General features: G+C 46.3%; 1 protein-coding gene across 2 annotated transcripts in view; it reads left to right on the top strand.

Moving 5' to 3' along the window:
• The first annotated feature begins 3,079 nt into the window (after positions 1-3,079).
• The window catches only part of VSTM2B (V-set and transmembrane domain containing 2B), a 38,411-nt gene continuing 14,278 nt past the window's right edge, over positions 3,080-27,212 (top strand). The window contains exons 1-5 of one of the 2 annotated variants that reach the window (XM_083626123.1): positions 3,080-3,543; positions 4,457-5,308; positions 6,338-6,522; positions 14,075-14,104; positions 19,223-19,703. In XM_083626123.1, the coding sequence (XP_083482249.1) occupies positions 5,236-5,308; positions 6,338-6,522; positions 14,075-14,104; positions 19,223-19,703 (769 nt within the window). In that variant the 5' untranslated portion in view covers positions 3,080-3,543; positions 4,457-5,235. Of the gene's footprint in view, positions 3,544-3,659; positions 3,875-4,456; positions 5,309-6,337; positions 6,523-14,074; positions 14,105-19,222; positions 19,704-27,212 lie in introns of those variants that run through there. The other variant, XM_083626122.1, reaches the window with a different exon arrangement.

Raw genomic sequence — 27,212 nt, 5'->3', positions numbered from 1 at the left:
CAAGAGTTTAAAACTGCAGAAATAAAGTAGAAAACCTTTGGGAAGGTTTTCAAGAAAAGAAATTAAAAGGTGGATAATAAGACTCCAAAAACCTAGAAATATTGGGTAACATTCAATGTAAGTTCTACTCATTGAGTAGACCCACTGAAATAAATGGACATTACTCACTTAGGTCCATTAACATAAAAGGGTCTACTCTGAGTAGAACTTAGTTGGATGCTGCCTGCTGTCTTCGTGTCCTCCCGCATCACAATCTGGTGTGGCATGTCTAAGACAAGCAACCACAAGCTGTCGGCCTAATGTGGCTGAGGTCTACAGGACTATTATTATAATTAGCATTAGCATTAGTATTAGCATTTATTTACCGCTCGGTCATTAGCATTTCTAAGCGGTGTGCATAAAAAATAAACCATGCAGAAAACGAAGTAATCAAAATTCATCATAAACCATTGGAAACCCAAACATTGCCTTAAAATGGGAATAAATTCTTGGCCATGTACCTGAAGTTCAGCTAGGAAGGCAGCCTGTCCAAAATTCAGTAAGGAAAGGGTTCCACAGGTTTCTATGGCTATGCTGTTGTAAGGCTCCATTTATGAGGAGTGGTCAGCAAAATGTCATTGGGGTCTGCACCCCCATCATTTTTTGCCCCACCCCCCAAATTAGTGTTTATGGTCAGGGTGAGCATCAGGCAGGTGCCATACATCAGTGAGCCAACTGCCTTTCAAATTACCCATCATGCCCCAACAACAGGATCTCTCTGGAACTCCAGGTGAGACTTTAAACCAGGGATAAGCAAACTTTTTCAGCAGGGAGCGGTCCACTGTTCCCCTCAGACTTTGTGGGGGGGCCATACTATATTTTGGAAGAAAAGAATGAACGAATTCCTATGCCCCACAAATAACCCAGAGATGCATTTTAAATAAAAGGGCACATTCATGTAAAAACATGCTGATCCGTGGGCCGGATTTAGAAGCCAGTTGGAACGGATCCAGCCCCTGGACCTTAGTTTGCCTACCCATGCTTTAAACAGCAGGTGGATTGGCAGGCCCATTGGTCATGCAGCTAGGAGTGCCCAGCATTGGTGCCAATGAACACACCAAGGGATCCTGGGCTCCAGCAGCTACCCAGGGGGTGATGGGTTCTGCAGCTGTGATCCCTGCATAGCAAGGATTTGGACTGAATGACCATTCCAACTCTACAATAGTAATTGTGATAGCACTGCCATTGATTGCTGCTTTTTTAGAAGCAGGGATTGGATGTGAAATTATGTGAAGATTTCCAAATGCCATTATCAGTGTTTAGAATTATTCTTCTACTGTTGTTGTTTTTTTCAGCCCACTTGCGGAATAATTCGGAGGCGAAGGAAAAGGAAAATGTGTAACGACAAGGATTGTGAAGAGGAGACTGAAAATATCATTCTTAACATGAAGGCAGCAGAAAACAGTTGAGGATTGGACTCCTGCCAATCGAGAAGCATGGGTACCCCCCACAAAAAGAATTTATAATTTGGCAAATAATTGGATTATATATGTATTGTTACAATTTGGACTAATTGGTTTGATATGTTTAATTTGGTAATATGAAACTTAATAAAAATTATTTTTAAAAAAATAATAGAATTATTATTCTACTGATGGTGACTGTGACCTATATGTATGCATGTACAACTGAGTTTTTGCTTTGCTGTATTGTGTTTTATGCTTATGTTTATTTATTTGCTTATTTGTTTCTTTGTTTGTTTATTCTAAGCGTTGGTGCCTTGCTCTTCAGTGGAAAAGTCTCCCAGGATGGCTTACACAGAAGACAATCTCTGCCCGCAGGCTTCCAATCTAAAAAATAAAAATAAAATAGAAAGACACACAAGGGAAAAGGGAAATGGAGGGAAGAGGAAAATCAAAACTCAGGCACTGATTTATAAACAGTTGTTCTTACTGACCAGCTGGCATGCAGACATGCCTGATGTTGTTCATGTTTATTGTTTATGGTCTGTAGACCAAATAAACTAAGGCTAACTGATCAGTAGATAGACAGATAGATAGAAGATAGATATGCATACATCCGAACCACAATTTGGACCCAAACACCCTCAAACTGTTGCACAACATATTTAACGCACATCAGAATTTACCATAAAATAAAAGGTCACCAGTTAATCATCAGTCAAAATGATATAAGACTGTGAAATAACATCATGGAGGGAGCAGAAGGAAGCCTTCACGTACTTGAGGATTAAAAAGTGCTGTCGCCAGCCCTACATTTCCTGTACTTAAGGACTAGAAACCTGAACAGACCATGAGAAATTATTTTTTGTTTTAAAACAGCTTATCTCAGTAAATGTGCTCTCACGTGATGAAACAAACTGGTGTGTCCCCCGCAATATTTCTCATTGTTCAGGTTTCTAGTCCCTAAATGTATGGAATGCAGGGACTAGAAACCTGAGCAGACAGTGTGAAATGCAGTACTAAACAACTTCCAATACAAATCCCTGCTTATTTTTCATTCGTGGAGATCCGGGTTGCGGGGGGGCGGGTGTGAGAGGGGTGCACAGAAGGGAAAAGCGCATTTGGGGGGAGGGGCGAGCTTCACCTGTTGGAATTCCGAGAGCAATCCCATCAAGGCATTTCGCCTTCTCCCTCCCCGTCCTGAAGACCCTTTCTTCTCGGAAGCCCTCCTCGTTTGGAAGCGGTTAGTTTCCGTAGGAATCCGCGCCGCTCAGCCAAGCGCAACCCCCATCCCGAGCTGAGGATGCAGCGCCTTCCCTCCGAGGAACCGGCCATGTGGGCGGTGGGGGGTGAACTATTGGGGGGAGACCTGCCAGCCAGGACTCCCCCACATCCCTCCACCAGGCTTCACCCCTATCCGGGATCGAGGCAGGAGGAGGAAGGCATCAAGCTTGTGTTTCTGACACACAGACCCCCGCTCCCTTTACGGAGGATGGGCACCGCACGCTCTAACCGCAACACACACACACACAGCGGCCCACCCCCAATCCCAAACCGGAAATCGAACTTGCTCTGAATCAACTAGTCTGTCCCCAGCTCCCCCTCCCCCTCTGGTCCCCTCCCCCGCCACCACATCTGCCCCTGCATCCAGTCCAGGCACCTGCCGGCTCCCGCGCGCCCCATCGCTCTCTCGCGCCCCTCCCTTTCGACATCACTTCTTCATGGTCTCCATTGCGGACTTTTAACCGGGAGGGGGCTTCCCCCCCATCACTGTCTATTTGCAAGGGACGCCTCTCCCCCCCCCCCATTTTTCTCTCTAAGGACTCTGGCTGGCGTGTTGCTTTTTTTAAGGGAGGGAGCTCATCATCTCCCTAGATTTTATTTCCTTTTAAATCCGAACGCCTCTCCTCCTTTTCGACCAGCGCCGGTCTTCCTCTTCTTCTTCTTCTTCTTCTTCTTCTTCTTCTTCTTCTTCTTCTTCTTCTTCTTCTTCTTCTTCTTCCTCCTCCTCCTCCTCCTCCTCCTCCTCCTCCTCCTCCTCCTCCTCCTCCTCTCCTCGGATGATTTCCCAACCTCAGAAAGGCTGGAGAGAAGAACCAAGGTAAGAGATTTGGAAAAGTGAGACTTCCAGACCGGGGGCTGTGGTGGCTTCCGAGTGGGCTGTGTGTGTGCGCGCAGTCAGAATCGTTTTGCGGCTGGGAGGGAAGGGGGCGAGAGAGAAAGACTGTTTCCACGCCCTGTGGACGCCGCCGGAATGTTAAACGCGGTGCGTGTGCGAGTGTGTGTGTGTGTGTGTGTGGGATTCGAATCCAGCTCTTGGCTCGGGGACAGCAGCGTCTCACTTCCTGGGCACTTGGAAGCCCAGCTGCGCGTTTGCGGGGAAGTGGGGACCAGCTGGAGACGGCGCCAGCCTCTGTCTGTCTGTGTAGGATGTGAGTAAATTTCCCTTAAGAAGAAGAAAAACTCGATGGGAAGGGAACTAGTTTCGGGAAACGATGTGGAGGCGGCTTTCTCCTTCCCTCCCTCCCTCCACCCTATCTCTGCCACCCCCTTCTCTCTCTCTCTCTCTCTCTCTCTCTCTCTCTCTCTCTCTCTCTCTCTCTCTCTCTCTCTCTTTCTGCCACCCATTCTCTGTCTCTCTCGCTCTCGCTCTGCCATCCCCTTCTCTCCCCCCGCCCCAGTCCCCCAGTTTGGGAAATATCGGTCGCGATGAACGAGGGGAATTGCACTTTGGGGGACTTAAGTCTGTCATAGAAGGCGTTCTTCCTCTCCCAGACGCGCAAACAAACGCCTTCAAAGCAGATAGCAATTGACAACGTGCCTCCTCTGCTTGGGTGACTTGCTCCGTCCTCTGCCTGTCTGCGTGTGTGCAGCTTTAAAATCCAACCATTTGATCTCAGGGAAACAACTTAATTTTTCCTCTCTCTCTCTGTCTCTCTCTCGGTCCCTCCCTCCCTCCCTCCATCTCCTGGACTGGTCTCTCTCCCACCGCTGCCTCCACGCCGGAACGTCAGATGGTGAAATTTCCTCTTATAGGTTGAGCAAAGCATCTTGATTTGAGAGGGGGTTAAAAAAAATAAGAGAAGGATCCAACCCTTCGAATCCTGCGCCTGATTTGGACCCTACACACCACCACAAGGGAGGAGAAGGAAGCTCTTCCTCCTCGCTGTGTCAGGAAGAAGGAAGGAGGGAGGGAAATCCCTTGGAAATAACGACTGGAAGAGCGCGGGGGGAGACTGGGAATCGCTCTCTCGGCTTCTTCACTCTCCCCTGGAAGAGGAGAGCCCAGATGGGTCTGGGCAGGAAACCTGGGATTGCTTCCTCGTTTGGGGGCTCCAGAAAACCCCGTTCAGACCAAGGAAGTTGAATTGTGGTTGCCGCAGAGTTGTTAGAGGAGGAGGAGGAGGAAGAAGAGGCTTCTGGCTGGTGGGAATTAATAATTACAATCAAACCGGCAGATTTACGCTTTGGCTTCTCAGGATCAATTTCTTCCAACGTCACGACAGCAATTTTTTTTCTCCCTTGGACCAACTGGCTGTGGATTTTATATGTGCTTCCAAAGAGAGAGAACAGAGAGAAGAGAGAAGTGGGGGAGGAAAGAAATCGAGCTCGGTGGCTATTTATTTCATTTCATTTTTTAAAGTATTCCTCTTCGTATTGATCCTATCGCTGGACCAGGCTCTCCAATGCCTTGGCACTGCCATGGGATGTGAAGATCTCTTAGCCTGGTTGTTTTGACCACCCCCTCCGATCCCCTCGCTTTGCCCTGTACTCCAAAGTCCACATATATGAGATGGAAAATCGAGGGCTTCTAGGCTCCCTTTGTTACCTGATGCTCAATGCCCCCTTGCTCTTCATGGTCCAGGGTAAGTCCCAAACTTCTCCCCCACCCCCCCGCGCTTGCTTTAATTTTGGTAGCAAAATCAAGGATCTGGTTCTCAGTCTGCAGCAAGTGTCTGTATTTTAACTGCCTTTCACTTCTGTTTCCATAATCTGTGCAGACAGCTGGCTATAGATGCATAACTGATCTGATGTCTGGAAGCCAGGCAAATTGATATGTGCACCATTATATATTTCTGTGTGTGAGAGAGAGAGATAGGTAGATGCTGCACTGTTTGAGTGGTTTGTGGGTTGCTTGTATCAGAAAGAGGCGAGTGAGCTCATGCCGTTGGAAATGCAGGGGTCTGGGGAATGATGCTGAAGAGAAGAAGAGGGTGCAGGCAAGAGAACACAGCCCGGGCTGCAGGACTGAGGGATGCCTGCACTCTTGCTGCAGAGGAGAACCCAGAGCAAAAGGGGTGGTGAAAACAGTAGGGAGTGGGTACCACCATGTCCCAGACACACAGCCTTTGAAATGTGGTGGTCCCTAGAAAGTGGAGAGGGTGGGGAAATGTGTCTCCCTGCAGGCTTTTGTTTTTGCTGGGGGGGAAATTTATCCGGCAAACTTTTACATTCTCTCCTCTGACACTTGTCTGATATGGATGGGTGCCCAGACTGCAGTGATCACCAGGGGGTGCCAGAGGGTGGGGGTGGGGGGCATGGCGGCCATCCCTTGTCAACAAGCAAAGATGGGTGGAAAACCTCGCCCTTTGTGATACACCATAATTGGGGTCTTACAGATGAGTCTATTTCCGGGCACTTCAGGGGGTAGAGGGACTTGACAACATGACCTCTGGGTTCCCTCCTCCCGGTCCCTGCCACCCTTCAGTTCCATGTAGTGTGGGCGGCATCCATGGCATGTTGGCTAGTTCAGGAAAGCCGATAAAAGCCCCTCCTTCTGCAACGTTTTGCTGTGAATTTTGGACTCTTAGCAGAACAGCTCTGTTGTGTCTTTTTCCATCTCTCCCTGTTTGCCACCCTATCCTTCTCCCCCCTTTTTTATTTTTGGTCTCCAGCTACATTTACAGAAGTTCCTAAAGATGTGACTGTTAGAGAGGGGGATGATATTGAGATGCCTTGTGCTTTCCGGGCCAGCGGATCCACCTCTTACTCCTTGGAAATCCAATGGTGGTATCTTAAGGAACCAGCACGAGAGCTTGCTCACGAATTAGCCATCAGTGGCCCCGGCAGCAGAACCAAGGTAATAAATCCTCACAAATAGAGATATATATCCACCCATGCATAGACCATTAATTAGCAAGGTTTGATACAGACCACGGGAGGTAGGAACAGAAACCCAGTACCCAAGAAAGAAAGAAAGAAAGAAAGAAAGAAAGAAAGAAAGAAAGGCAGTCCAGCAACACGCATCAAGAAAGCGGTATTTCTGGGGTTGCTTTTGCTTATCTCCATCTCTGCCGCACGTAACAGAGTGGATTCCGACAAATAAGTGAGGAATGCAGTCCACTAGGGGGTGTAACATTTGCCACAGAGGGGGTACTTGCAGGGACATTCAGGAATGTGATGGATCCATGGCTGGTTCACAGATAGGACTTGGTGGCTTCAGAATCAAGGGGACATAGGGAGATAGGATGCTGCCTTTTACAGAGTGAAACCATTGTTTCATCAAGCTCAGTACTGTCTACACTGATGGGCAGAAGCTCTGCAGGGTTCCTCCACAGCCCTAAACTGGAGATGCCAGGGATCAAACCTCAGACCTTCTGCTTGCAAATCAAATTTTCCACCACTGAGCTACAGGCCTTCCCGTTCAAGAGGTGGCGAGCCTATGTGAGCGATGACCAACGATCAAAGCTCACTTGTGGAGCTCACATGTTGCCACACATCCAGGTTGCGGGATTCTTCAGCACATCCAGCCACTCTGCTGCGAGTTCTCCAGTGTCAAGGAGTCAAGAGGTGTACGTGCATGTGTGAACAGGCCTTCAGTGGTGCATTTCCAATGCACCATCCCTAGGTTCATCGGTTTATATATTTTTTTAAAAAAAATGGTTGCAGGGTGAGCCACAACCTTTGCATTTTGATGATGATGCATCATAGCAGTCACATAGGAAGTCGGAATTCAAAAGCAAGAATCAGCCCATGAGGACATCAACTGGTTGTCTGAATGGGAGGCAAGATGGACTGACAGCAGAAAGGAGAAGAGCATTTTTGGTTCAGAGCAGGTGGGGAACAGGTGGGGAGCTTAAGCATGTTTCCTGGGCTGGTGATAATTACAGTAGTTATCTGCAACATGACAAATGTTGCTGTAGGGTATTTATGATGTACAGTTAAGATTAGATGACAAGGACTCTCTCAGCACAGGGAAACGGACACACAAAATGCAAGCTACCTCCATGGGGTGAATGTTTATAGGTCCCCAAATCAGCTCTATCTGAGGCCCACTGAATCAAGTTGTAAATCTGCCCTTGATGAAAGGTGGGGAAGGATATGGGTAGAATTATTATTATTATTATTATTATTATTATTATTATTATTATTATTGGTTGTTATTGTAATTGTTGGTGAACTTCCCTTTCATTCTTGGCTTGGAGATGAATGCTTGGACTGTAAGCCAGTGCAGTGTAGTGGCTAGAGTGTCAGACTAGGACTTGGAAGATCAGGGTTCAAATCCCTACTCGGCCATGAAGCTCCCTGGGTGACCTTGGGCCTGTCACTCAATCACAGATGTAGCCAACCTCACAAGGTTGTTGTGAGAACAAAAATGGGATGGGGGCAGGGACAATGCACACCGCTTTGAGCTCGTTAGAGGAAAGGTGGGTTATCAGTGCTATAAGTAAATACTTAAAATATCGCAATGTGGCCTGGGTAATACTGTGCCTCTGCTTACCCAGCTATCCTTCCACCCTTTGTGCCACCTTTGACCTTCCCTCTCTCCCTACTTATATAGACACCAGTGAAGGTTGTTCCATGTGACATTGCCTTCAGCTGGTTCTCATCTGCCTGCCTTCTTACTTGCACAAAGGTTCCAGTAGGTGGCACTGACGGTCGCCCTTGTCTCAGTGTTGCCCTGGAAGGACCTGAAGGCAGGCAGGGAGGGTGGGAACAAAGCTGGAATTAGTTGGTTCTGCCTGTCATTGGCTCTGGCGCCACCTACTGTTAGTCTCCCTGCCGTCCACCCCACCAATCCCAATGAGCACCAGCAACCACTGATCATAATCATAGGAAGGGCCCATGATGGTCCAACAGTGCAGGAAACTTTTGCCCAACATGGGGCTCCAATCCTCAGATTAAGAGTCTCATCCTCTACTGACTGAGCTATCTCCTGATGAGCACTCAGAGTTAAGAGGTAGGATGCTGATCTTCATCATAAAATGCAGAGTTCATAAGGGGTGCATTGAGTGATTGTGGTGAACTAGACATGGACTGGGAAGACTGTCTCAGATGTGAAGTTCTCCTTGGGCAAGCTGCTAAATCTCAGTCTTACTGTACAGCTACCTTCCCCAACCTAGTGCCCTCCAGATCTTTTGCACTACCACTCCCATCAGCCCCAGCCAGCATGGCCAATGGGCAGGGGTGATGGGAGATGTAGTCTAATGACATCTGCCTCACAGGTTTGTTGAGAAGACAAAATGTGAGGATGACTAGGTAAGCTACCCCAAGACTATGGAGAAATGAAAATGCAATTAATTTAACAGGACTGGGGCCTGATTATGTTAATTTCAGTTCATTAATTGCATGGGAATTAATTTGTTAAATTTGCATATCAGGAGAAAAGCAATTGTTCTGAAGGAGAAAGGGGGCTTGCTTTGTTTTCAAGTGATGTACAACTCTCCTTGCAGACGACTTTATCTTAGAAGATGCATCCTCCTCTCATACACAGGAGGGAATGCCTCTTTTAAGGTAGCCCTTGCCATCTGTAAAAAATTAAGTAGGAACCTGGTTGATTAAGGCACCACTTTTTTATGGCAAAATTCATGAATCTCTGCTGAGAAGGAATTTGTATTGCTTTCCCATGTAATTGTGCATAGGACTGCAGTCTAAGTTACCCCTCAAAAATTTAACAGTTATCGATTAAATGTTGCAGTCCTTGGAAAATTATTATTATTATTATTCATTCTAGTAAGAGTAGAGCTAGTAACAGAATTACTACTGATTTGCCTTTTTCTTTGGTAATCAGATGCATATAAGATTTGCCAGTCACTGCTAAATCCATAACCTGCTTTACTTAATGGTGAGATAAACGGATCACACCAAACAATTAAATATGAACAGACAGGATTCTGCTGAAACACTGGTGAATGGTATACCACTTTTGGGGGGGGGGTGTACATCTAAGATGATGCAAGTGTAATGCATTAATATGACTCACATGCTTGCAGAATAGATGCATTATCTAGGTTCACTTGTGAAAAAATACAGGTTTAGCTATGGCTCTCTGTTGAGGGCATCCAATTTTGTTTCCATGTCATGTGCGAAACGCCCCTTATTCCAGCGGCGCTTGGTGCCCATCTGGACTGGTGGGGCAGAAAGCGGGGAGCTCAACAGTAGGTGGCGCCAGAGCCAATGACAGGGAAAGCTGACTAATTCTGGTTTGTCCCCATTCTTCCACCCCAATGAGACTTAGGAAGGAGGACCCTGGTGGGCAGGGCCACCTATCCTGGACTGGATGTAAGCAAGCAGCCAGGCAGCTGGCAGAGGACAGGCTAAGGCTGGTGGTGCTGTTCCTCATTCTCCCCAATGGACCAGCCTCCACTGCCTTATTCTCATCACAGATTCACTGCTCCACTGCTGTCAAGTGAGCATTCCATTTCCTCTATCCACCAGCCAAGTAAACAAATCTAGGAGGTGGGTTGTTTGGCACAGGGAACTTCTTCTCTGCCGATGATTCATAGTTGTTAGCTTTTTTCTTTCTTCTTCCAATCCTCCTCTGGTGGGATGCGACCTGTGCATATGTCCACCCCCCCCCCCGGAGAAGCTGCGGGATAACTCTGCGGCAGAATGATTTATCTTTGCTTTGGCTTGTAATAATTAAAATGTAGAAGAACCTGGGTGGGGGGTGTCCCATGGCTAAAGCCCAGACCGACATCGGCTAAAACTGTGCAGCCCACTCACTGGGGCTTCAGCTGGTGAACTGGTACTAGCAAAAATACCCATAAGTTATGAGTGCATGCCTGTGTGTGCACAAGTGCACACTCAGTTGGAGAGAAGGCTTGTATACAGCAGGGAAGGGCATAAGGTGGTTCTCTGAATAGAGACAAATTGCACTCCCGCATGTTGATCTTGTTGGCAAAGGGCAAGGCATCCACTGTAGGGGTGCAGAGCATGCCTTGCCCCCACTACAACTCTGAATCCTTGTAGGAATAAATGGCCCACGTTCACTTAAAGAGGAGAACAGAAAGGGATCACTCGGAACAACCATTGGAGTGGAAATGAACCTACTTCCCTGCAAAGGAAGGTTGCAGTGTTTGGGATTTTTTTAGTTTAGGGGAAAGGCAAGGAAGAGGTGACATGATGGCAGTTCATAAAATTAGGCATGGCGTGGAGAAAGTGGATAGGAAAGCTTTTCTCCTCCTCCTTCAACCAGTACAAACTATGGAACTCACTCCCACAAGAGGCAGTGATGGCCACCACCTTGAATGGCCTTGAAAGAAGATTGGACACATTCAAGGAGGAGAGCTATCTGTGGCTACTAGACACAGTAGGCAGTAACCTTTCTGAATAACAGTTGCTGGAAGCCACAGGAGGGGTTAGAGCTCTTCTGCTCAGGTCCTGCTTCCAGGTTTTCCACAGGCATTTGGTTGGCCGCAGCAAGATCAGGATGCTAAACTAGATATGCCATTGGCCTCTTTCAGCAGGTTCTTCTGACCTTTTTAGGGAGGGTGTTGCGCTGCTCCCAGTGACTTGCATAAGGAAGACATGCAGCCTCCTTCCAGCTGCATCCCAAATTGCAACCATTTCCTATGAAACCTAGCTGGAGCCGCTGATAACCAAGCCTGTTCTCATTTGTGAAGCCCCATGTAGCCATCTGCATAGCTCCGCCCAGGGTTCTGTCTGGCAGATTATTGGCTTTCACATGTGATCAAGGGGACCTGCAATGAAATGTTGCAGTGGAGAGCCCTGTCAATCAAGATTCCAGGCACTCAGTTCCACAGAAATACACACAATTCACCAGCACCAGCACCAATAAGTCAGCCAGCATTTCATGGCCAGTGACCATGTTTCACAGACGCATAGAATGGCAGAGTTGGAAGGGACACTAAGGGTTTTGTCTCATGTTTGGTGTCCCCACTGCCCTGAAGGTATTTTCATTTCTGGAAGGGTTTCCTCAAATCTTCTGAAGCCTCCCTCTTGTGCTTGGATGGTGCTATTTTAGGCACAAAAAGAACAGCACTCACCACTGGAACATCGGAAATAGATGTAATGATAGAACCAGAGGCAGGAGCTGTAAAACAGTGTTTCTTGTTAGAGTGTCCTTTCCAGGTCACAAAGCTATTGCTGAAAATCTGCTTCTTTTGAATGTATAGCATGCCAGCTCTGCTCAAATGGAGTTGCAAAACATGCACTCACCCAGCGATATTGGCTGGGGTGGCAACGGAGAGGAAAACATATAGATGAGGTTTACATGTTGCCTTTAGCCTCATAATAAAAGTCAAAGACAAACTGGACAATACGTGGGAGATCTAAGACAGGGCTCCATCCACCCCATCTCATTTTCTTCTCCTAAAACAACAACAACATGGGAAAGGGACTGCTTGGATTGCTGGTCCCATCTTCAATCTAACTATCAGCACCATCATTATATCCTGCTCTTCCGCTCCAAGGAGCCCAGGGCACCAAACACATCCGCTAAAAAACAATAAAAATAAAAACATGTTTTAAACATGTAAAAAAAAACAACCTCTAAAAGCAAATTGAAACATCGAAAAACATTCTAAAACAATAATATACTTTCACAGCTAGTAATTCTAAGGTCGCCATGGACAGCATCTTTTTGCCATCAAATGCCTGGGTGAAAACAGTTATGTTTGTAAATTCCTCCTGAAAGTTAATAATGGGAGAGACAGATACACCTCACCAGGCAGGGCATTCCAGAAACAGGGAACCACCACCGAGAAGGTCCTGTTGTGGGTCAATGCCAACGGGCACCACTGCTAAGGGCCTCCTTTGTCAACCGTTGAGCCTGAGATGTTCGATAGCTTTTTTTACCTGCAGCGTTGATCCACATTGCACCATAAGTTTAAAGCAACATTATACCACTTTAAACTGCCATGGCTTCCTCCAAGGAATCCTGGGGACTATGGTTCATTAAGGGCACTGAAAGTTGTTAGAAAACCCCTCACAGAGCTGCAATTCCTAGCACCCTTAACAAACGTCACTTCTTAGGATCCTTTGCAGGGAGCCACAGCTGTCAAAGTAGCATAAAAGGGCCTTAAATGGATGGTGTAAATGAAGAGGCCCAGCTGAAGTATCCTATTTCTAACAATGACAGAGCTGTTTGCAAACTGCACTCTAGACGCCATGTTAAAAACCTATTTCTTCAAATACCATGTGGAAGATGGAGCAAGCTTGTTTTCTGCTGCTCCAGAGGGTAGGACCCAAACCAGTAGATTCAAGCTACAAGAAATGAGATTCCGACTAAACATTAGGAAGAACTTCCTGATGGTATGAGCTGCTCAACAGTTGAACAGATGACCTCTGAAAGTGGTGACCTCTTCTTTAGTGGAGGTTTTTAAGCAGAGGTTGGATGGCCATCTGTCAGGGTTTCTTTAGCTGTGATTCTTCTCTTGCAGGAGATTGGATGAGATGACTCTTTGGGTCCCTTCCAATTCTACAATTCTGTGATTCAATATGCTACCATATTGGGTTCTTGTAATCCATCAACTAAAGCATTCTATGATCCCCTGTTGTAGAGCTAGGCTTGACAAGGTGATTTTCTCAGCATGGCAAGCTGCCCTGATCAGAACATTTCTCCAGGTTCCTCTACCATCAGTAGTGCAGTGGACAGCTGCCAGGAGATGGACTTTTCAGTGGTGGCACTCTGGCTTTGAAATGTCTTCCCCAGAAAACCTCACCTGGCACCCACTCTGATGCCTCTCCAGTGCCAGGCAAAGACTTAAAAAAAAATTTCTTATGCCTTTTCAGCTTTTTAACATCAATTGAGGTTTTATTTTGATGTTGCTTTTATAAGTCGCTGCTTATTTTAATATCAATCCTAACCCCACTCCCGTAGGAATAGGACTTACTTCTGAGTAGATTTGATTAAGACTGTTAATATGACATCATCAGATACCTTTACCATGCACTTGAAGATCAGGATAATGGATAATAATGGATAATAAGTAACAAGAAAGACTTGTGTGGAAATACAATGGATCAAAACCCACTACCCCAGGCCAATTCACAAACAAGCTCCCTTTCTTGCTTCTGCCATTGCTATTCCGCACTGCAAGGTTGACTTTGGAATTGCAGCTGCTTGTGATATATATCAGTTAACCGACTTGCGGCCATCCCTGCCCTCAAAGGCTGTTATCAAATGGCAAAATGTGATAACTGTTTTACTACCACCCAGTCAACCCAATTGTCTTTCACCCAAACCACATACGCAGTATGTTAAGAAGCAATTGAGTGTATCCCCAATCAAGGAAAGGTGGTCTGCCATTAACCCTCTTTGAGGAAGAGAATTGTCTGCTTAATGGGTGCATGTGAGGTGGGGACGGGGAGGGAGAATGTATGCGAGAGAAATATTGTTCTGATGCATCCGTTCTCCCTGTTTAATTTCTCCCTCTTTTCTTTTTCAGGTAACAAATAAGGATGCAACAAAGATCAGTGTAAGTGTGTCTCAGTACATTCTGCTTTTCTGTAGGCATCTAGCTGAAGTAGGGGTTATCGTGTGTAGCACAGCCTGTGCACATAGGAAAAACCAGTCCCTGTCGATTTCAGTTTAAAGAATCTCAGGGAGCAGGGATTGGAAGAGCCCTCCTGTTCCTGAGACCTTGGAGAGGGGCTGCGCATAAGACCTCACAAAGATGGGGCTTTGATTCATTGTGGTATGCTTCAAATCCTTGGATGTTCTCCTTGTCCACATCATGTCAACCCTCCAGACCAGGGATGGGGAAACCTGTGACCCTCTTTGGAGTACAATGCCCATCATTCCCAGCCAGCACCACCCATGTTTTAAAAAATGATGGGAGTTGTGGTCCAACAACATCTGAAGGGCTACAGGTCTGTCCCCCCACTGCACTGGATTAAGGTAGGGAACATCCCCAGCCCTATGTGGAGATGCCAGGGACTGAACCTGGGACATCAACAGGGAGGACAGATGTTCTACCACTGAGCTATATCCCTTTCCATGAAAGGAATGCTACAAGGGAGCATTTCTCATGGCAGAACTTGCAAACATATAAACCCCCCAACTGCAGTGTCACAGTCTAGGACAGTGGCTCTCAAACTTTTTTCTCTGGGCCACACTTTCAGAATGAAAGTTTGCCGGTGCCACACCAACATGTTTAATTGATAAGAGATGTATTGGAAAACACAACTAGGGTTGTCCTCAGTATCACTTGATGCTCTTTCTCTTGTTTTGAAAAGATAGCTACCCATATTCTGGAAAAAAAACCATTATACTACATTAAAAGGTAAAGGGACCCCTGACCATTAGGTCCAGTCGTGGCCGACTCTGGGGTTGGGGTGCTCATCTCGCTTTACTGGCCGAGGGAGCTGGCGTACAGCTTCCTGGTCATGTGGCCAGCATGACTAAGCCGCTACTGGCAAACCAGAGCAGCGCACGGAAACACCATTTACCTTCCCGCCGGAGCGGTACCTATTTATCTACTTGCACACTGATATGCTTTCGAATTGCTAGGTTGGCAGGAGCTGGGACCAAGCAACAGGAGCTCACCCCGTCGCGGGGATTCGAACCGCCGACCTTCTGATTGGCAAGTCCTAGGCTCTGTGGTTTAACCCACAGCGCCACCTGCATCCCTTATACTACATTGCACTACACTGAAATGTTTCCTTGATCGTCCTGGAAACTTCCTGCCATACTTGCCATCCTCTCCTACCACAGCAGTGTGGCATGCTTCATATACCCTTTGAGAACCACTGCTCTAGGAGCTTTGCCACTTCCTTTGACTAAATATGTACTCAGAACTTAATTCCAAGTATATATCTGCACTGCAGTCAATATTCTTTCTTCCCCCATCCCAAAGAACCCAGGGTCTGTGGAAGGGGGAGTCATTAATAGATTATGCCCTGCCCCATCACCAAGCTACAGTTCCCAGAATTCTTCAGAGGTTGTGACTGTTAAATTGGCACAAGAGTCCAAAATTAAGTTTTCTATATTCATACATCACACATTGTGACATCTTGCAGAAGTTGTTTCACCCCTACCCAAATGAGGTGATGTGCGCACTTTCCCACCTGCTACATTGTGTTTTTTGTTTTTGTTTTTAGATTATTTGGACTGATTGCATCTTAAACTTTGGAGGCAAAGCCATCCTGGCCTGCCTCTATGAAATTTGTTTATTGCAAATGGGAGGTTGCCTTAGATCTGGAGCAGCCACCTGTAATTGGTTTCTCTACAAGCTGTTTGCTGGTGTGTGGAACGTAGATCAATAGGAAACGGAATCGTTGGGGTTTCTTTGATGAAGCACTTTGGAGCCGAGCTTTATTTAAATAAGGGTCAAGCTCAGGGATCCCTGATAATAACAGGCATCTTGGCAATCCTACTATTATTTCTGGTGACAAAAAAGGAATAATTAAAATATAGAAAACAGAACAATAGGAGTGTGTGTGTGTGTGTGAGAGAGAGAGAGAGAGAGAGAGAATATGCACATCTAAATATGGACAAGATCAGAGGAGAGGGAAATTGATAAAGTGTTTGGAGACAGAATTTCAGAGGCAGATGTTGCGGGCTGCATTTCAGACAGGGGAGCGGGAGGGAAAAGGGGAAAATATATTATTCCCAATGCATCTATTTTTGGAAGATGATTTGGACTCACTCATGGCAACATGGCTGCGTTCAACTTTGAGGGACATGGTGCATCTTTTTTCTCTCTCTCCCCTTTCTCTGACTGGGATTTTGTGTGCTTTGCAGAGGATTAAATGCAGAAGCTGTTTCCCGTTGTTATTATTATCGGGTGAGGGGTATGAAGGGCTGCATTTGTTTTGGGGAATCAGAGATGAAGCATGAATGGCTGGATGCTGTTGGCTGCACTTGTTTCTGCAAGAGTACGAGGGCAGGATTAGAGAGAGCCAGCGCAGTGAGGTTGCTTTTGGACAGATGATACATTTTAAATGCATTATTGCTGGAAGCAGAGGGGGGAGCAAGGAGGATTAGTGGCTAGCTGTTGACTGCAACGGAGAAATGCATTTAATTAAGGGAAGGGAGAGATGGAATTAGTGGCCAGCATTTGATTTCGGATGAGTGACCCCATGCTTGGAAGTATTCCTTGGTGCAGGGGGCGGATAGAAATGGCCAAAAGCAATGACTTGCAGCAGTGGAATATTTGATTTTGGGGAGGAAGACAAATTGAATTTTTAAGACAGAGGGAAAGAGCAGCATCAAAAGGCTTTTTTGTTGTTGTTTAATTCAACAGAGCGTCTTTGCAAGGAGTTGTCCCTATAACACTATGTCAGGCATGCTGTCCATACATTGTCTATTTTTGACAAAGGGAGGGGGCAGGAGTCAAGTTCCTTGAGGAGCTGCCTCATGTCCCCTGCAAGTCCAGATCCATGATCCCTCAGGTGTGAGGACCTGCGACGAAAGATGCTCTGCACATGCTCAGGGACACTCTCATTTAATGCATTACAATGTAAATTCTGTACTTCTAGGTTCAAGGACTGGTTAGCTGAGGTTCCAAACTGAGCTCTGGTTTAACCTACAAAGCACCCTTTTGCTTGTAATCTGATTACCTTCAACTTCTTCCCTATGTATCTTAATGGGGAATTAGAATCAACTAGAGTGCTTTGCAGCCAGTTTCAATATTTTGTGTCCAGGGAGTTGGAGATAGACTTTTTTTCTGCTTAGAGCCAATGTGCTTGAAGCCAGATTTCCAGAGTTTTATTGTGCTTTTCACAATAACTTATTGGTGGTGGTTTTACAATTATGGGGGGGGGGGGGATGCAATCACAAAAAATAGAGTGGGTCCCGAAAACATACATCTCAGGTGTCAAAAACAGAGGAATAGGAGGAGATGAAGCAGATATTTATTTCAGAATGCGGTTGAGAAACCTGGATTTTAGAGCAAACCATTGTGTGTGTTTTTTCTACAGAAGGGACAAGGGAGCTGTAGACCTCCAGATGTTGCTGGGCTCCATTTCCCATCTGCTCTTGCCCGTTGGCAAGGACAGTAGTAGCTGTAGCCCATGGATAGGAAATTGCTTCCAGCCAGAGGTCCAGAACTGGAAGTCGCCAGCCCTCCACAAGCCATTCTGACAGGTCATTGAGATGAGAAGGGTTTGAAATAGAGGAGGAGCTGGTGATGTTGGTGATGATTTCATGAGACACGTGCATTTCATGGGAGGTACCACAGCTCAGTGGTAGAACAGCTGCTTTGAATGCAGAAGATCTCAAGTTCAATCCACTGGCATCTCCAGTTATTGAGGTTTTTTAAAAAAAGGATTGTGGGGAAAGATGAAAGGAATGACTTCTGCCTTAGACCCTGAACAGCCACTGCCTGCTAGACTAGACAATGCTGGGCTAGATAGACAAGGTGCTCTACACCTGCCCTTCCCCTGCAGATAATCATTTGTGATATACAACTTTATAATAGCCAACCCACTAAAAGTATTCACATGGTGTTTTTTCTGGCATTTTCCTGGGAAACATGGGCAGCTTTGAGACTTCTTGCGCATGCAAGAAAAACATGTATGCACATAATCAGACTCAGGTTCAGATTAATTCCTCTCTGGTACTGTACCTCCTATGTGCAAAGCAGCTTCAAGTGTGTATTTGTCCATACAGTGTGACCAGAGACTGGTTTATTCTTCAGCTTGCATATTGACCAAATCCTGCACAGCCACCTAGTGTACCATTGACAGACACTATGTAAACATGAAACATGTAAACACTATGGCACTCGATGTTGTAAAATGCAAAACCCATCTGTAGTTACTGAAGATAGCTTCTTTGTGCAGGAGGGACTTTGTCCCCGATTTTACCTTGTGGACCACCCTGAGATCTTTTGATAAAGGGCAGTATATAAATCTAAGAAATGAAAAATATATGTCAGAATTGCAGTATTAAGGCTGCAAACGTACACACACTTACTTAGGAATTGGGGGGGGGAGGAGGTTGAAATACCAGGGAGGGATAGTTTCCCCAAACTCCCAGTGACTACAAGCTCTAGGCAGTTCTGCATACGTGTATTTAGAAACATAGTGTGCATGTAAATCAGTCATAGCTGGAAATCTAGTATGTGAGCACATTGCATAAGAGAAGGTCTGGTGTGTGCCCACAGTTGCTTGTTGGCCTTATAGCCGTAAGCTGTGGGTAGCAAGGAACTGAGGGTTCATGTGAGCACACCTCTATGGCGAGGAGGGTATTTTATTAAAATTATACAGCTTTGCTTGTTTGCACCTAACAGGGCAATCCTTTACACAACTCCTTACAAACTTTACACCCAGGAAAGTTTGCAGCTTCGATTTTGACTGTACAGTGGTGGCAAGGGCGGGGAACGAGGGGGAACACAGAAAGCATATAGGATATTTCTAGAGGGGCGAATTGTCTCTCACATGTTCAGATCTCCAAAAGAAAAATATGTTCATGGCAGGAGTCCAGCAAGTGGAGGGTGGGGACAAGAGGGAGGCAAGCGCCTTATATACATCGCGGGTCTTTTTCGAGCTGTGCGCTGGAACAGACCCCAAGCTCCTTCCTCATCCCGGGAAACCAGTCCTGCTGGACGGCTAAGGCGTCTCTCTCTCGCTCTCTCTCGCTCTCTTTGCAGACGGTGCGCGTCCAGGGCAACGACATCTCCCACCGGCTGCGGCTGTCCGGTGTGCGGCGACAGGACGAGGGCGTGTACGAGTGCCGCGTGTCGGACTACGGCGACGAGGACACTCAGGAGCACAAGGCCCAGGCGCAGCTGCGCGTCCTGGCGCGCTTCTCCCCGCCCGACGTGCAGGCGGCCGAGGCGGTCTCGCACATCCAGAGCAGCGGCCCGCGCAGGAGTAGCCCGCCCGGGCGAGCCACGGCCGAGCCGCGCCTGGGGGACAAGCGTCTCCTGCCGGCGCAGGGCGAAGCAGCAGCCTCTTCTTCCTCCTCCTCGTCAGCAGCTTCCATCCCCGCCGCGGCTTCCTCGTCGTCGTCCTCTTCCTCCTCCAACTCCAGCACCACGACTATCGTGGCGGCGGCGGCAGCGGCAGCAGCGTCGTCGGCCTCGCCTCCGCCGGGCAAAGCCACCATCCTCCGCCAGCAGCACGGATCAGGTAGGTGGAGGCGCAGCGACACCCGACGGGGCGCGGCGAGAAGCGCAGGGATCTTCCCGCGGCGCGGCTGGAAGACCTTATCTGGCAGCCGGCGAATGTGGACCATGTCGAGGCCTTGCCAAAAAGTGAGCCGGCGGGGCACGGCTGGGTGTATGTAGCAGCATCTCCCGGGAAATGGAAATATTGGGCTCCCTTTTCTGCTTGGGAGAAGCCGAGTGCCAGTTTGGAGTCTGCTTTGGGTCTCCTTTCCCAGCTAATCCTTTTAACAAAAGCATATGGTGTGATTGGAGGAAAAAGCCAAATCCTTGTTCACCTCTTCTTCCTTGAGAAAATATTTCCCGACTGTGTCGGGCTAAATTGTCAGAAGTTTCACATGAGCGAAAAGATAACAAAATGTACACACAGAATGAGAATTCTGCTGTTGGGACTTAATAATTTTTTCTGAGTTTTTAAAATCTTATTTTGGTGGCTCAGATGAATTTAATCACCCTCCAACAGCGGGAGGAAATAGATGATAGATAGATAGATGATAGATGATAGATAGATAGATGATAGATAGATAGATATAGATGAACTCTTTACTACTTAGATCTGCAACATTTCTTGATTTGTGTAACATTTCTGAGAATTGAGTCTCATGTAGGCAGAAATAACAGATAGAAAATTGTCATTTCCCCAACACATTCATTTTTGCTCATGCCTATTTAGTATTCTCTGGTTTGTTTTTTCATTTCATTCCCCCACCACACCACCACCATTTAATATTTTTGTAAGAGTTCAGATATATTTCTGAGCAACTTCTCACACAACTGTAGAAAAGTAGAGTTGGAAGGGGCCCCCAAGGGTAATCTACTCCACCTTCCTGCAATGCAGGAATAATAGCTAAAGAACCCCTGGCAGATGGGCATCAAACCTCTGTCTAAAAAAACCCAATGAAGAAGAATCCACCACCTTCTGAGGGAGTCCGTTCCACTGTTAAATAGCTCTTAATGATTCTCAGAATGATTCGTGCTCTGAATAGTGCAGTTGAAAAGCTCACACCTTTTCATAGGAACTATTTTTTTACTGCTCAGTACTAGAAAGTGGTTGTAATACACCACTGAAAATGTGGGCTCCATGCAATTTTTGCCTCACTGGGTGCCATTCAGTCTACATGATGGGGATAATAGGTTTATACTTTCTTACAATGTTATTATAATGATTATAGGGATAATTTATGTGAATTGTTTTCAGTCCTGTAAAGTACACTATTGTCAGTTGCCATTTGGCGGAAGCAAAAATGTTTTCTCACACAAGCCTTCGGTGGCAGTTTTAAAGAGTTGTGTCCCGCTGCAAAAATTAGCACTGGGAAAATGTTTGCAATAGGGATCCTGCTGAGACCGCCTTGACTCTCTCTGTGATATGGTGTGTTTTGTTGCGACACCCGTGCTGGAACTGACTCCCTTGGCAGTAGGGCCTGTTGATTTCAAAGAAGCTTATTTCCAGGTGTGATTGAGAATCTAAGAATTTGATAGCAATTCCACAAGACTGTTTGCTTGTGGGAAAGGTAGCAGGCATGGGGAAGTGGGTGCTTAGAGCAGATAGTAAACAAGCTCTGTACAGATCAACAAAAGAGAAGATATATGTGCTTCTGAAGATCAAACTATCAACTATCCCTTGTTTATTGGTCTGCCGCATGAGAGCATATTCTTCCTCAACCTGGTGGTCTCCAGATGTTGTTGAACTACAGCTCCTATAATACCTGAAACACAGGAAGGTTCCTTATCCTTATGAGTCAGACCATTGACCCCTCAAGGGGGTGGCATGCATTTGGGATGTTTTAGTTTAGAGGAGCATGACAGAAGTTTATAAAATGACGCATGGCATAGAGAAAGGGGATGAAGAAAAGTCCCCTCTCCACTCTCTCATGATACTAGAGTGCATGGACATCCGTCCAATGAAGTTGAACATTGGAATTCAGAAAAGATAAAAGGAAGCATCTTCACACAGCACATGGTTAAACTATGGAATTCTCTCCCACGGGAGGCAGTGACAGCCACCAACTTAGATGGCTTTCAGAGAGGATTAGTCAAATTCATGGAGGAGGAGAAAACTATTGATGGCTACTTGCCATGGTTGGTATGCGCTGCTTCCACAGTTGGAGGCAGCAAGGCTTCTGAATACTGATTGCTGAAAACCACGGGAGGGGAGGGTGCTCTTGTGCTTGAATCCTGCTTGCTGGTCTCCCTCTGGCACCAGCTCAAGTAAGAACAGGATGTTGGAATAGGTGGGTCACTGACCTGATGATGCTCTGCCCCTGAGTTGCAGCCTTTTCCCCGACCACAGGTCATGCCAACTGGAGCTGATAAAAGAGCATTTTGGAGGGTAAAAGTATGTGCGCTCTGAACTAGAAAGCCCTCTATTATGAATGCTCATAGCCATTCTTTTTCAAGCCTCGGTTTCATCTGTGAAATGGTAACAATAATGCTGAACTTTCCTAAAAAGTGCTGTTGTAAGAAATTCTCGGACATTGAAAGGTTATGAAATTAGAACAATAGAACACTGCCTCCATTTTCCAACACTTTTCTCCACTTTGGAGAGAAAAGTGTTGTTGCATTCAGGTCCTGCTTGTGTGCTTTACATAAACATGCATTGCGGATGTTGGTCGAAATGGACTACTGGCCTGATCGAGAAGTGATTTTTTTTAAATGTTTTTAAACTCTGAACGATAACATGATGTATAGCGTAGAGCAGAGTGTCCCGCAGATGTTGTTGGACTACAACTCCCATCATCTCTGACCATTGGCCATGTTTACTGGGGCTGATGGGAGTCCAATAATATATGGATGGCACCATGCTCCCCCCCCCCAATTAAGAGTACTAGACTTCCAAAACAAACTTCCCAGGAAAAAAAACCTTCCAACAAGATGAAAGAGAGTACGTTCTAAGTAAACATCACATTTCTTACTGCATTAATTTCAGTGCTGAGCAGAGTTCAGTACTAGTCACACTATGTTTAACAGAGACAGATCTGGCATGCTATGCTCAGAGGGTTACAGCTGTATGTTGTCATAAACTGTCACAACAAATTTTCGCTGGGCTTTATTCATGCCTCGGCCACCATTTCCCCTCTACACACAAATATGTAGAGCAAGAGGTCATTTCTGTCTGTATCAAGACTGGTTCATGTTGCTGTTTATGATAGATGAGCTGACTCCAGAGAGAGTCGTGAAGGAGTATGTGGTACTTTTTTGCCCGCTGGTTCCTATCAATGAGGCATAGATCCTAGAAGCAGAGTAACTGTGTCTGCTTGATACACTGAGAACAACCTCTCCTTCCAGGAAGGAAGGAGGAAAATCATCCACTGGGGAAGGGGACTCCATGAAGGTTGTTAACTTCATGCTTTAGTGGGGAGCTTCCCTTAAGCATTTTGCTTAAGTGTTGGAAATAGTGGTGGTCAATTCCTCATGCTGGTTTGACCTATAAAGCCTCATGTCGCTCAGGGCCCCAGTAAGTTAGGGACCACCTTTCCCTAGAACCCACCTAGATTCTGCATTCATCATCTGAAACCCTTCTCCATTTGCCCCCTCCAAGGGAGCTGCAGAGGGTGGCAATATGAGAACAGACCTTTTCAGTGGTGACTCTCCAATAGTGGAATGCTCTTCAAAGAGAAATGTGCCTGGTGCCTTCATTAACAACTTTTAGGTGCCAGGCAAAGACATTCCTGTTCGTCCAGTCATTTGATTCTCAATTGCTATTCACATGGAATGATGATATCCTAATCTGCACTGGTGTTCATCTTTTAGTAGGATGGAGTTGGATTTTTCCCTCTTTTTTATGGCATTGCAGGATGAGCACTTTTAGTCAATTAATGATCTTTTGTCTTTTTGATGAATTTTAAATTCTGTATCGTGTATGCCTTTAGAATTGTAAGTCACTTTTAAACATTTTTGTTGTAAGCCACAAATAAATGATGATGATAGGTAGACCCCTTGAAACTGATGGTTATTGCTAAGTCCATTAACTTCAGTGTGTCTGATCTAAGTAGAACACGGATGGAAAGAACCCAGTAATGAAAATAAGATGGTGATGATGGTTATGGTGCTGGTGGTAGCGGACTAGACCAACCCTTCTAGACCAATCCAGCAGGGCTGTTCTTTTGCTGCATCAATGGAGGTTGCCCCATGAGGATGGCACTGCCCCACCAACCTCAATATGACCCACCGGCCTGCCTTACTATTTGCAATAAATCCAGGAGGTTCAGCTTCCTCCTCTTTAGTCTTACTATTGCCCTTGTAGACCTCAGCAGGGAACAGAATGGCAACCAAATTAGCAGACTCTGCCTGGCTTTGGCACCACCTACTGTTGGCCTCCCTGCATTTCACCTTTACCAGTCACAATGGGCACCAGCTACTGCTGATACAAAGATTTAGGACCGCCATAGCAGGTAATAAATTTGAATCAGAGTAGACATATTGAAATGAATGGCACTTAGTCCATGTTGTCCATGTATTTTAATGGGTCTACTTTTGAGTAAAACTGAGTTGATGCCTCTTTTGGTCTGTGCTGCCTGCACTCATCCTGCTAGATTCAGAGCTGGTATTTAGTGCAGCTTGCATGCATCAAATATGGAAATTTATGCTTGAAAACTGTTCCATCTAGAGGTGCCTTTAGGAGCTGAAAGCATGTATCCAGTGTCAGCCATGCTTTGAAGTGATCTATTGCAAGTAATGAACAAAACAAACTTATGACCTTTAATTTTAATAGGTCTACTCTGAGTAAAGGTTAGTTGGATACAGCCCATGTTCTCTATGCTCACCATGGGTAAGCAGTGGCTGAGAGGCAGATGCAGGAATCTACATTCCTGCACGCAACTGGAAGCAACTTTTCTTCACTTTTTAAAAGGTTATTTTGTGTTTAGTTTTTGCACAAGGGATGAGCAGGTGTGAACAATGCATGAATTCAGAAAATTACATTGTGTGGTATGGCTTATTTTTTAAATAAGAGGAATGGAGTAAATCTTGTATGAAAATCATACTTGGGTCCTCTTACATGGAAGCTCTGTCCCTGTCCATAGAAGTGCAGAGAATAACTGATAGCAGGGTAGAGACAAGGAGACAATGGCACTCTGTGTGTGTGTAATGACACACTTTTCTAAACAAGTGTTGGGCAGAACCTCTTGTAATGAAAAAATTGCATCCCTCCCAAGTAAAAGTGTTACTAGCCACCACTGTGCCTACCGACCTTCAAAACCCTTAACAAAGCACAGCTCCCATGATTCTTTGGGAGGAAGCCGTGACTGCTTTTATTTTTTTATTACGGTATTTTTAAGATTTCTATACCACCCTTCATCCTGAGGATCTCAGGGTGGTTTACAATATAAAAACATGAAAATGCATAACATAATAACAAACACAAAGCGTGAACAAAAACCCACTGTTTAAAATGCCATAGATGGTTGAATTAGTCCAAGGCCTGGGAGAAGAGGAAAGTTTTTATCCGGTGCCTAAAGATATGTAATGAAGGCACCAGGTGAGCCTGCCTGGGGAGAGCGTTCCACAAGCAGGGAGCCACCACAGAAAAGGCCCGTTCCCGAGCTGCCAAACCGCTCTTGTGAAGGAGGCACATGAAGAACAGCCTCAGATGATGATGGCACGGTCTGGGTTGGTTCATATGGGGAGAGGCAGTATGATACCGCTTTGCATTTACAGTGCAGATGGGGCCTGAGCCTTCCGACTATCAAAGAGAAGAATCAAGCTTCCTGCACAGCTGATTTATTTAGCCTTGCGTAGACCGCCTGTGGGTTGTGAAGTGCATATGCCCTAATGAAACAGCCAGATCAGATTGCAATGGGCACAAAGCCACGCTAACAGATGGGCATAAACATTTGCAGCTAAAAGAGCATGTCAGATATGTCTGTTAGGGCAAAGATCCCCTGCCCCTGATAATCTGGCCTTATCTTTTCTATCTGCTCTATATCTCTGGTGGTTGGACATGTTCGGGGACAGGGGACACCGTGTTAACAAACCATTTGAAGCCTCCTGCACTGATGATTGGGCAGGAAATGTTGCAGCCAGTTAACGCAGAGGCAATCTTAGATCACAAGATAATTCAGTGCAAAGTGAGAAGGTGTGTGATGGGTGGAGCCAGTCCCAGAATGTGTTCTGAAGGCACAGCTTTGCAGGTCTGGGTCTGGTCAGTGCCTTCATGGGGCATCTTCTGGAGAGGAAGCCCTATTATGAGGGAATCCCAACAGGTATCATGAGGATGCTGACAGTGTTCCAGAGCAATATGAAAAGGCAACATCCAGGAAGAGTCAGTTTCAGTCCTCTGCAAGAAGCAGGAGGAGGAAGAGGAGAGGAAAACAGGAGTGACACTGAGAGGACAAGGAAAGAGAGGCAGGTGAGGGGGGACGGAGGAGGAGGCAGAAGAGACAGACAGCGAAGCGATACCTCAAAGGGAAAAGTGCAGGAGGGAAAGAGCGAAAGAGTAAAAAGCGGGAGGCCAGCAGGAGGGAGGAAATGAAGGAGGGAGGGGAAAGAGCTGACAGGAAAATTATTTGTTTATTTATATTCCCCCATTTCCCCCTGGCTGGGACTCAAAAACAGAGGGGTATCCAGTGATGCAAAGGGGTAACTAAACTCTAAGAGCAAAGCCTCTTCCAGGAGGTTCTTTGCAAAGATGAGGCCTTCTGAGGCTCTGAGGACTCCTGGGACAGGAAAAACATGGCGCCTTCCCTGAGTTCCATCATGGTGAAACGATGACATGTGAATGGAAGAAACGCATAAGCAAACAATGGGAGAGTTCTGGTGCAAGCTCTTAAGCACCGGATTTACGTGCTGATGTCAAGTCTGTCCCCGTCAACAGTCTATCCCAGGACTGTCCACAGGTGGCCCTTGAGATCTTTTCCGGTGGCCCATAGCAACATTTGACACCCCACCCCACTGGGCTTTGGGAAGGAGGCATGAGGGCTCTGACAGGGTCCTAGAGCCCTCCGTCCTCCTTCCCAAAGCCTAGTTAGTGCTTTCCCAGCTTGGGGGAAGGAGATTGAGGGGCTCTAGGATCCTGCCAGAGCCTTGCACCTCCTTCCCAAAGCCCAGTGCCTTGCTTAGCCAGGGAAGGCAGCGCAAAGGGGTGCATCAAGTTTTGGCCTCCGGAAAAGGTGGAATGAGGAGTGGATGGTTCATTATAAGTGCACCACGAATGCACTATTATTGCATCATGGACATGTTTGTGGACTGCTGCCCCAAGGGAGGCTCACCTGGCACCATCGCTACATATCTGCAGGAGCTGGGCGGGGGGGGGGGGGGACATTTCTTTTCCACTAGGTCTCTGTGCCTACTGGAAGTCTCTGTATTGGAGGGTGAAGGGAGTTTCCAGGAGGTCTTCAGTTTTGTGATGTACTAGCAGATGTTTGCGGTACATTTTGTATCCTTGCCTAATTACTGAAGCATTAATAGCACCCCTGCATTTGTTTGATTTAACCTTTCTGATCCTGAGGTTAATAAAATGTGTGTTTTTGGCAGACGC

The sequence above is a fragment of the Podarcis filfolensis genome (assembly GCF_964270895.1).
Source record: "Podarcis filfolensis genome assembly, chromosome: 8".
NCBI classification, from domain to species: Eukaryota; Metazoa; Chordata; class Lepidosauria; order Squamata; family Lacertidae; genus Podarcis; species Podarcis filfolensis.
This window is presented reverse-complemented; position numbering and strand designations above follow the sequence as displayed.